The sequence below is a fragment of the Chrysoperla carnea genome, chromosome 3, assembly GCF_905475395.1.
Source record: "Chrysoperla carnea chromosome 3, inChrCarn1.1, whole genome shotgun sequence".
NCBI lineage: Eukaryota > Metazoa > Arthropoda > Insecta > Neuroptera > Chrysopidae > Chrysoperla > Chrysoperla carnea.
Genome location: NC_058339.1, coordinates 86,461,607 through 86,474,012, shown reverse-complemented (window position 1 = coordinate 86,474,012; position 12,406 = coordinate 86,461,607). Strand labels below are relative to the sequence as shown.

Here is a 12,406-nt window from a genome sequence, read left to right as displayed (position 1 = left end):
AGAACTGAAAATGTTATTACATGTAGGAATAAATTCTATTAAATAGAAGGTTATATGAATAAATTCTTGGAACAGTTTGGAATTACAACAAAACAGAAAATGTCATACATTTAATTAAAATATCATAGCATTTAGCAAACAAAGCAGATCTCATAAAATCGCCTTAGGTTAAGAATATGAAAAAGAAATTTTTTGGTATGGTACCTCCGTGGAAACGTCAGAAATTTTCTCTGATTATAGCCTGATTTATATTTTATCCGACTCCGCGCGAAAATGGCAAAAACACCTTTTCCGGTCAATATCTTTCAATCTAATATGTGTCTTATTAAAATCAAGTCACGATTGAAGAACATTTAAAACATTATCAGAAACAAAGTAAAAAAAATAAACCAATTTAAAAAAACAAAAAACCCGACTGCGTTACATAATAACTAAAAAGACAAAAACAAGTCCAGCATAGCGACTTTAACAGTCGGCACCTATTATTGGGAAGATTTGAGCCGGTTTCGAATTCGCAATGTACACTGCTGGACTTGTTTTTGTCTTTTCAGCTATTATTTAACGCAATCTGAGTTTTTGATTTTTTAAATAATTTTTTTATTCTACCCTTTAAAATATCTTTTCAATTATACCCGACTTACCATTGTCCGCCGACTTTCATTTTCAGGCTATGTATGTATGTTTGATCGATCTAGAGACCAAACGCGTGAGCCAATCATAATTATTCTCGCGTGAAACGATATGTCCATTTAATACCTATTCAATCATACCTCAGTTAACATAGTTCGTCATAGCGTCTAGAGGTCGCCATATTGAATTTTCTTGCTTCCATATCTTGAATGACTCTCGCAATATTAAGACAAATCGATTGATGAAAGAATAGCCAAAATCACCCCACGCGTTTAGTCTCTAGGGTGTCATATAGGAAAACACATACATACATACATACATATATAGACTGATAAACACATGACCACTCCTTTGCGTCGCGCAGTCGGGTAAAAAATATAGCCAGAGGCACTAAAATTCTATAACATTATTAATCAAATACAAAACTAACACTCATATTCTTACCTACTCAATCTGCTTATTAATCATATAAAACTAGATAATAAAAGGTATTGATCTAGGAGATTCACGGGAAAAATTTTAATACCAGTCAAAGATGTTGTCCTTTTGAAGTTTTGCACTACAACTCAAGCTCGTAACACCAATCAAGAGGAAGGTATAATACCCCAATATTGAAATTATTCCGGGGAATCTCTATCAACATGGTTGTATCGCGAAACTATGGACAGATAGACAGCGATTCGTCCGTGGAATCCTTGATTTTTTTTTATAAGCTTTGTGAATATATACAGGGGGCTTTTTTAAGTTGACATATATGCTTGAAACTTGATAAAGAAATTTAATCGACAAACGAAAAATGTTAGTTTCAAAGACACATATCTTATACCAGCAACGAATTCGATCTAAGATTTCAGGTTCAATTCAAATCTCACTCTGATTCATAACTGACAAACATAAGATGAACGCTTTAAATTAGCAAGTTGTTCTTTATAAATACGCAAACATTTTTTGTTTGTAGACCGAATAGTTTAGACAGTAATTGATAGCAAAAATCTAGCTTTTTGTACATTTCTTCATTCAATTTAAACAAAACTGATCTTTATAGAAAAACAAATCACTTTTGTTGGATTTACTGGGCATTTTTTTCGCAGAGTGCCTGGTGAAACAATTATACGGAATAACAATTTTGATACGGGAAAACAACTTTAGGTAAAAGATTCCAGTCCGTTTTTTAAAAAAATATTTCTTTTTTAATCAAAACAACTTTCTAATTTCAAGTGTTTATCTATCGAATAATAGTTATGGAGTAGAGTGAGCTTTACACTGAGCTTGAAAACCTAGGTCAAATTTAATGTCTGCGTAAGATGTGCGCCTATATACCCAACTATATACTACTATATACCCAACATTTTTTACTTGAAGCATTTTTATAGATAAAAGTTGTTTTTCGAGTTCTAAGCATGTGTCAACTTAAAAAAGCACCCTGCCTCTCCTTTGATTAATGGTGAGTGAACAAAATTTGGTGCAAAGTGCAAAAATCTATCCATATTTTGCAATACAATCATACCGAAAAAAACTAAAATTATTTCAATTTCGGTGGTTTACATCTCCTCCATAATTGGGGTTACGAGATCGAATCTTCTTAGTGCAAAAGGCACTTAAAGAGTACGAAATGCATGGCATTTATAACAATGCTGGTATGTTAATGACATTATTTACAATACTCTATGGCGTTATTTACAATACTATGGCGTTATGTATTGTAAATAACGCCATAGTGTATCGTAAATAACGTCATATACCATATTCCAGCCTTGTAATAAACGCCATACATTTCTGAGTGTGTAGTTTGACGAGAACGACATCAAATCTCGACGCAGTTATCTCACACAGATTTATCCCATGCTTCTCCTGAACCATACGTGTTCAATGTTTGTGTTTTTACACATGAAAGCCAATATCTTATTAAAAGGTCTATGAACCTAAAACAATAATAACACGATATTGTATGGCTGCATATTGTCAATAAATTATTAGAACTCAACTTTTATTTAAAGACAATAAACATGTAGTACCTATTTTAAATAACAATAGACAATCTTTACCTTTTTCTATAATTTCTAATTATTTATTGGTAGCTGATTAAAAACAATATATATATAATTGTTAAATTGTTAAAACTAATGTATCTCAATCTCAATCATTATAATTGAAATCGATTTTCCATTGACATAAAAGTAAGGAAATCAATATTCAATTTAAAACTACAAATCGTTGTGAAAGTTAGGAAACTGAATATTCTCGTACCACTGACAAAATACATATTTCTATTAATTCTCAATGAAAGTACACTGTAAGAAAAATTACTAAATTGAGGTGAAATGCGCTTACTTGCCTTTGGCTCTCATAACAAGTAAATATTTATTGATTCGAAAATCTCAATACTCAATTAAAGATATTTGAGGCCGTTTATTAAATACGTAAGGATGATTTTGGCGATTCTTGACCTCCCCCTCCCCACTTACTACCATATAAGGATACATAAGTTTCTCAAACCTCCTAACTAAAACTCATAGTTTATTATTTATAAAATTTAAAATGGACAAGTAAATTTTAAAAAATTTAAAAAACCCCCGAGAAATTTTTCGAGTACGGAATCCTAAACTCGCTCTTGAAACGTATCTAAGAACACTTTCCATTAAATTACCTTTTTCCTTAGAGCCTTCCCAAACTGAATCGATTTTGAGGATCATCGCATATAATTTAGTTGTTCCGCGTACGGAACCCTAAATTCACACTTAAAACATAGTTAAGAGCAATCTTCCTTAAATTACCTTTCACCGAAACAAAAAAATTAAAATCGATTCATTCGTTTAGGCGCGACGATGCCACAGGCAGCCATATAGACAGACACACATGGCGGTCAAACCTATAACACCCCTTCTTTTGATTCGAGAGTTAATAAAAAACACATTAAAGATTTTAAATTTTGTAAAATAAATCGGCATTCGAAAGGGAATTAAATTTATAATATTAAATTTCGACTTACAAAATATTATGTATGAATTGCTTACACACCTCCCCCTTCCTCCAATATAAGCGCATAATTTTAACCCCTCCTTCCACTCGAGACCCTTACGTAATTCATGAATAGTCCCTTTGGCTAGTAAAAATTTCCTTGAAGCGTTAATAATAACACCATTTTTTCTAATACACTTTAATACAATATGCATTATGATGAATTACACTGAACATAGTCTAGTCGAGTCATGAATAATATAAAACAATCATATATGTACATTTAGTCTAGTAGTCCAGTCTGGAAATGCATTAAAAATATGTTATTCATAATGTCTAGTCATAATAATAGGTAATAAATAGTACTATGAACTACTTTGTCTAATTGCTATAGAGTAAAATTAAATTATCTCATTTTCACTTTGGAAATATGCCAAAAAATGTATGTTATTTTTACAAAAATCAATGGAAACTATTCTAAAACATTTCACCTATATTCAACAGCCCGGGTAGCTCAGTCGGTAGAGCATTGGACTTTTAATCCAAGGGTCCAGGGTTCAAGTCCCTGCTCGGGCGATAAATTTTTTTATTACTTTCCTTGTGAGGAATATAATAGTTTAACATATTGTACTATTCCACGTAATATCTTATATAAATTTATATCACTCAAAGTTTTTTAAATCTGGAAGAATAAGCACTCAGCTACTAAACTACTTTTTATTTTTGAGCGAAAAAATTCTGTATAACTGTTTTTGTTTTTTAAATGAAGACTAATATATCTACACAAAAATAAAGTTGCAAAGATAAGAGAAAATTTTCTGATCGTGTATAGAGCCCTTAAGATATTCTGTATCAATGGATTTAAATTTTATATTATTTGTATACAAAATTATTTAATACTGCACGATCAGTAGGCGTTGATTTTCAATGAAAAAATAAAGAGTATTAAAACAAATTATCGTAGGTGAAATTTTATGTGGGAAAAAAAGTATAAAATACAAAATTATTATTTTTACCACACAATGCAAGTGCACACTTATTTTTCATATGTATAGTAGAAATTTAATGATTTTTTTGGTATAACAGCTGGCAACGTCAGAAAAAACATTGATATCCAGGCGGCTGGGATGGATTAAAATTTTAAATTCTAAATTATTACACAATAAAAATAACCATAAATTACAGTTTAAAAACCAAAAAATATGCTTTATTGAACTAAAAAGTGGATAAGTTTATATGGGGTGGTCGATTTGTCAAATCAGCTAATTTAAAGAATGAAAGTAGAAAGCACCCTTACGCTTTGAATTTTACATTACAATTAAAATTACTATCGAATTTTTAGTCTAATAGAAGTAATATGATTATATACTACAAGTAGGGTAAGGTGAAGTACCTAGTGTCATATGTACCTTGAATATTCTATAGTTTGTCGTACATACCATGGACGATGGACACATGCATATATATATATATATATATATATATATATATATATATATATATATATATATATATATACATATATATATATATATATATATGTATACAATAAATATATTAAAATTGTAAGTAATAAATGTATTAAAACCTTGGCTTTTATGTCTTTTAAGTGCAAGCGAAGTAAGAGTAACGTGTAAGATTTTCAAAATTTTAATCATATTAGGTATATTTTAAGATGTTATTTCCTAGAATGATTAAATGTTCAAGAGGCCGCTTTCAGGGACAATTGATGAATATGATTCTAGGTACATTATGGTATAAGCCATGGTACATATGATGTTATACCATGGATCAAACATGGATAAAAGTGGTTTAAACTTTAAAGGGAGATATTATATTGAGATATTTAAATGCATAGGTAATACAAAACACACAAATTTAACTGTTGATTCTAGGTACTACACTTTCCCCTCTTATTATTATTATTGTGAATAGTGAAAGTGAGATTATCACTAATTAATTGTATGTATTAATAAAAGTTATTTTTTATACATGCAAGCATCAGTTATTTATTATATAAAACTTTTTTCTTATATAATACCTTCATCAATTTATTCTTTCAATTCCTCCCCTAATTTTAATCCACAATCATTAAAAGATCATTCGGAATATTCTGCCTTTTTTTAAATAAAAAAAATCCAATAATCCAGATAATTTAATAAGATAAAATTATTCGCTGTTCTAAACTACGAATTTCATAGATATTGGACCATGATGAAAGAAGTACGATGATAACGCCCTAATATTGCTATTAAATCTTTGGCTAGTGCACATGACACGAGATATATATTTTACCTAGAGCCCCAGACGTCTATTATAACACACCTGGATTTGCAATGAATGGATGGAGGACAAAACATGATTATGTGAATGTCATGTGAATTTAATTCAAAAAGCAAATATACACAGTGCAAGCACATCTGTTCTCACACAATTAGAACATAGACAGACATAATTCACATGGTAAGCACTCGTAAATAAGGTTGGAGGTTTATTTATTATTTACAAAAGTATGTATAAGTGTCTTTGAAGTCTACAACATGTCTTACGTCCACATAAGTAGGTAAATACATTTTCACCGTATCCTGAATAATGCGAGTTAACTTTTAAGAGACTTTGATTAATTCCTTTACTCGGATCTTTTTTTTATTTTAGATATTTTATGCTAGATTATTTAAAATGGTACACCTGGTATATTAAAACAAAAGTTTACTAACAACAACAGTATTAGCGTTAATTAAGTAATTTTTTTTATTAATTATACATTATCATATCAGTTACTAAAATAAATATTTATTCTTTATCATTTTTTTTATAAATAATCGCCAATTTACCTATTATGGTATTATAAAGATATCAATAAAATTTAAAAAAAAATGGTTTGAAAATTTATTTATTTAACTCATAAATTTATTTTAAACGAGTTGTTAATTATTTAGTCATAGTCTTCCCCAAAAAGGTCATATCATATCGAAGGTCAACAGGAAGAAGTGGGAGTGTGAGGACAATCGAGGAATCATTTAAGATATTTGGAAGATATTCCAAGGGGAAAAATTCTTTTCTAGAAATTTTTATGGCTTTGAATAGAAACAGACACTCCAAATTGAGCTTTAATCGTAGATGTATTGCACCCCCAACTATAGTATCAAAGATACACCATTGATACTAGTTAGGGGGTATCCATTGATCATACCCTTCATCCCTTTTTTATGTCAAAATATTATGTTTCGGTTATCCCAATTGTCGGTCGGTATGTAGGTTGAATTAGTGTCAAGAATGTGCCTTTTGAAGGTGCCAACTACCCAGCCTCTCTTTCTCTTTTTTATGTCGAATTATTATATTTTTTCGCTGTTTTTAATAACCTTTCTTAAGCTTTCTTTCTTAATCAGTACAGGCTCGCTTAATTAAGTTAGATGGCTGAATATGAAACGAAGTATATAAATTACCTAGTATAAGTCATAAAATAGATTTTAACCCAGATATAATTTGTAATCCGTCAAAAAAAATTGAAAAATGATTTGTAAAGAAATAGACAGAGGTAGATACTAAGGCACCAGATGGTTCAAAAGAAGCATACTTCTATTATATTTTATTTAAGTAGCACGTGTCCAATACATAAACATCTGTTTTTCAAAATATTTTTACTAAGGTAATTCCCTCCGTAAAGATATTTATATTATAATTAAAATGCAGTAGAGTCTCGATAATCGGAGCACTCGATAATAAGAAACGTCCAGTAATCGGACTACTTTAAGCCGCGGTCCACATTTTCTACGACGTCCTGTACCAATCACTCAAAAATGATATTATTTGTTTGTATATACATCTAATATTATTGCTGTGTGAACAGTCTCGATTAAATACATATCTACATTCCAATACTGTTTTAGCAATGCTTTATTTTATTTTTAATAAATTTTTCCATACAATCCAAGTAAACGGAACACTTCTGGCTTTTATTGAGGCTCGATTATCGAGACTCTACTGTATTAGACCACAGCCCACACCAAAAAAACTTATTAATTTTTGTATGCTCCCTAGGTTCCACTTAAACGATATCAATTTTTTAACAGAAAGAAAACCAAATCAATGAAAAATCATTTCACCCGACTTTCAATAAAACGGGGTGTCCGTTGACCGTCATCTTGAAGATTGCAATTTTCTGAGCCTGCTCCAAGACTAATGATCCAAGTTTGATACAGACAAATACTGGCTCAAATTGATTAGAAAAAACGATCGTTAGATAGAACAAACAACATACTATGCCTCGAAAAATATCTGATTATCAAGCAGATCGATCTTGATAAAAAAAACTTAATAGCATAAAATTTGCACACAAGCTTGAGTGAATACCGGAAACTAGGTTTCGAACGATATCTGGCACATAAAAAAGTTATATTGTGAATTTTCGAAGGTAATACGAATCAAAATGACCGAAGTAGACTATAATTATTGTTTGAGGAAATTACAGCAATTAATGTGAAGGGTTTTTTTCAAACTAAATATGCCGGTCTAAATTTCTCGTAACAGTATTCAAAACATAGCAGTTTTATTTAACCTAGCATTTTATATTTGCGATCACCGGTTATTATATTAAAAATAAACGTATTTGTTTAATAAATCTTATACCACAATTTTACTGGAAATTAAATAATACATGGGAAAAAATTGTATACACTTTCATAGGTACTTTAGTCATGTTTATTGAATAACTTAAGTCATATTGCAAAATTGCATTTACTTCAAGGTAAAATCGTGAATTGTTTACCTTCTGATGCCACACTTAAAACCACAAAACTAACCAAAAATAAAAATATTTATAATTGAAAAAAACACAAGCAAAACTTAATATTTTCTAGAAATTACGATTCCGGTATAATTCCGGCATATATACAAAGCGATTAAACGAATTCTTATGCTATAAATAGAAGGGTTAAGCGATACGTAAATAAGCAACATTCCAATAAAAAAAAAACGAACGTGTAGTAAACAAAAATAAAAAATTAATGTGTACCTGAAATTTTTCAAAATTTTCCCGTTCAATTTCTAAACTAGTTTTTCGTTGTTGTAACACACGCGGTAATGACAACGATGCCATTATTTTTCACTAAATTTTCACATACAAAACACACAACATTAAGACATTATTTTTACCTTAATAAATTTATAAAATCAAAATATTTTCTATCAATCTTTTTAATTTTATAAAACAACACCCAACTACTCAAGTTTCATTGACATCTTACACTGAACTGAATTAGTTTTGAGTGTTTACATACTTTAGTTGATATTTTTTGATGTACACTTACTTGTCAAAGCCATTTTATACATTACTGCACTCTATGATTGAATATTGTACTTACTAATACAGAAATCTACTTTATTCTTTTAAATTTTAATTTCATCGCTGATACTACAAGTTTGCCACAAGTCTTGGTCGCAGAAATTGCCAGCAGTTTGGCAATTAAGCGACCTAATACAATAAATAGCCAAAAAATGAGTTATGTTCCTGTACTTATGATTTTGTCACGCCATCATAATGTTAAGCTACCATATATCTTGGTTCTTAAAAACGGCAAGAGCAATAAAATTTCGATGTTCCTCAACAGCTGAATGGCGTTTTTCAGGTAATTTGAGTACTGCCAGGTAATAAAATATTACCGGGTAAAACGGATAATTACCCATTATTTTGTTTGTATTTTAACAGTTTGCTTGTATTTTAACAGGGCTGCATAGATTTTTATCAAATTTAATAAATGTTTTTTTCAAAAGCACATAAATTTGTTCTATCAATTATATGTATGCTTATAGCATAATGGTATAACTCAACTATTTTTGATTTGCGTTAAAAAGCAGTTTTCATTCAAATTAGGCATTGGCAAACACTGTTTAACTAAGTACATTGCCTATAAAAAAAAAGCTATATAAACTACATCAGTTGGGTTCTAATAATACTTTGGTATCATGGAAGCTTATTAAACAAGTTTTCGTTTAAAACTAAAGATTAATTGCATATTTCTTTGTCATCCAGAATTGGAATAACGTCTCCTCTGGGTGATATTAGCCTTAGCCATGATAGCTTATTAAACATAGTTTAAAACTAAATGATGCTTAATATACCCAAAATGATTTTCTTTTGAATGTTTCTGTTACATTCCGAGCTAAATTTATGTAAAAAATTGAATTTCCCTAATTCAATTTAATATTTAGTACTTGTAGATAAAAAAATATTTTTAATTATTATTAAAATGTGTCTATAATAATCACAGATGGCAGCACTATCCTATGCTTACAATGATGTTTGTCTTTTGTTTAGAAATTTTTTAACTTACATATGATTTATTTTATGATTCTTTTAAAAAACATAAAGTTCATTATTAGCTGAGATATAATTTAACGTTTAGCAAAGATACAGAAGAACGAACTCACAACAATGAAATAAACAAATAACTTCAAAAAAAAATATGTCTAATGAATTAACTCCTGACTTAAGAGAACATTTAGAATTTTGGACTCAAATCCAAAATGTACTAATTTTAAATCATTTGTATCAACGATCAAAATTAATTGCCATTATTGTATTTTTAGGAATTTGAGTCCGTTAAAAATCAAAATAATAATTTTGAAATAATTATAACCAATTTAAAAGAAGAATGTAAAGCTTCACGAGCTTCTGAGAAAGCTCTTTCAGCTCTCGTTAATGATCTAAGAAAACAAGTCATTGACAATATTCAAGAAAAATCTTCCATAGAAGATGAATTGAAAAGTATAATGATAATAATGCTAGAATTCGAAATAAAATTAATATTTTATTTGTTTCAGAAAAAATAGAGAAGTTAAATTTTACTTCTCAAGAATTTAAGAGGTATGAAAACGAGAAAAAAGAACTATGTGAACAAATTGAGATTTTGAAGAATGATTTACGTCGACAAGGTAAGTTTTTAATATCTTAAAAGTGAGTAAAAATTAGACCGCGTCCAGAGATGTTACGAATTGAACTCGCGGGTAAAAAATTGAAATATACGTAACGCGTGTTTACATTTGAACCTTACCACTTTTGTGCTCATGGGCGTCCAACACCATAAATCCTGGTTCATTCATGAAAAATAGCGAATAAATGTTTTTGCTGCCTTCGAATTCGGCAACCGCGGTATGCGATTTACAACCTTGCACACATGGTTGAGTCTATATGGTACCATATAACTTTCGTAATCAAATACAACATAATCGGAATTTGGGCCCACAAAAAGCGTCGAGATTTTAATCCAAGAGCCATTCATATTAAACAAATAACCAATTTTCTTTAGAGTCACCCAGCGCCCAAAAAGAGCCGCTTTGTAACGAAGTTAATTTGGCTAAATCGGCTTATTTGTAGCTCTTTGTGATAGAGCGTTTACGGTTCATTTCAGTTTTTTAGATAAATAATTCATCGACGTTTTATGGATTGTCTTTTTGGAGAAACTTTATTATTTATGACCAAAAAAAAAGATTAACTATTAATTTAGAAAAAAACTTCTTGTTCGACTAAAAACACGTATGCTTACAACACGTTGGCATTGATAGCACTAAAATGAGAGAGTAAATCGGTTCCCAGCCTGCCATCGCTTTCAGTGGTCAGAAAAAAAAAATGATATTACTATATAGTAATATCGTCTTCTCAGATTTTAGAAATCTGAAGACTGATTTTAGCTATTTTCAAAAAGTTGCATAGAGATTTAACAGTTTTGAAACATCCTGTATGTAGAAAAAACTGCGTTTTCATGGTAATTAAAAATTTTCAAAGGTCCTTTAATATTTTTGGTGCCAAGATGTTCGATGTATAAAAATTGCATAATTATAATTATTTTATTGGATTTAACATGAATTCTTGTAGAATGGATTTAACTTTAGACAAAAATGTTCGCAACTTAGAAGTAACAGAATATCAAAGAGGTATAATATTTTCGGATATATATAATCTTATAAAAAATTAAAATTAAAATCTTGTATTCGACACAAGATGCGGTAATTCCTTAAATAAGTACATCCGGTAATAAACTAAGGAATTCACATATTCGTGAAAATTAAAAGAGAAAAAACGTGATAATCCGTCACTATCTGTCGTTCAAGTTAGTTATGTCTGAGGTACAGAAAAAAACTTTTCCAAAACTCTGTGCGAGCGAGGCTAAACCTTTTAGCCGATCTTCAGATATTGTCGATTTAAAGTATGTTTTGTTACAACGAAAAGCATTCCGTAAACTTTCAAACGCATCTACATTGCAAATATCGAGTGTTTCGAGGGAATTTTTGACGTCAAGCCCGGAATTCGTTATCCAAAGTTTAACTTCGTCGGTCATCGGTTCAAAAAGTTGAGCGCAAGATTCTTCATAAAAAATGTTCATTTTGTTGGAAAGGAGACAATGAAAATTTGATTAAATATTGCGAGGATTCAAAAATCGATCCTATAAACGCGTCAGAAAAAAATCAATGCACGGTATGTAGATTGTGATCCGGAAATAATCTTGAACGAAATCAGTTTGTACATTTGAGCAAAGAGTCCGGTTTAACGTGAGCTTTGGCTACCGAAATTCCTCCATGATTTATATTCTTAACAATATCTGAATGGTTATAACTTCTTCGTTTTTCACCAATTCAAGCCTATTTTTGTATTTTTATGGGCAAATTAATGTGGCGAATTTGATACGGGTCATACCCAAAAATATCTATAAGTTATAAAAATGTAATAATATATAAAAATGAATCAATTGGTCCTTAATTACAAATTTTCAATTCGAATCTTCCTTGTTTCCAAAAGTCTGTACATTTTAACTTAAAAATT

General features: G+C 29.8%; 1 protein-coding gene and 1 non-coding gene across 2 annotated transcripts in view; one reads left to right on the top strand and one right to left on the bottom strand.

The window, feature by feature from the left end:
- Positions 1-8,822, bottom strand: part of LOC123295397 (huntingtin-interacting protein 1) — a 48,613-nt gene extending 39,791 nt beyond the window's left edge. The window contains exon 1 of the mRNA XM_044876737.1: positions 8,603-8,822. Within this exon, the coding sequence (XP_044732672.1) occupies positions 8,603-8,686 (84 nt within the window). The 5' untranslated portion in view covers positions 8,687-8,822. The remainder of the gene's footprint in view (positions 1-8,602) is intronic.
- On the top strand, positions 4,092-4,164 carry Trnak-uuu. The gene has a single exon. It is a non-coding gene; the product is annotated as a tRNA-Lys (tRNA).
- Positions 8,823-12,406: the final 3,584 nt, after the last annotated feature.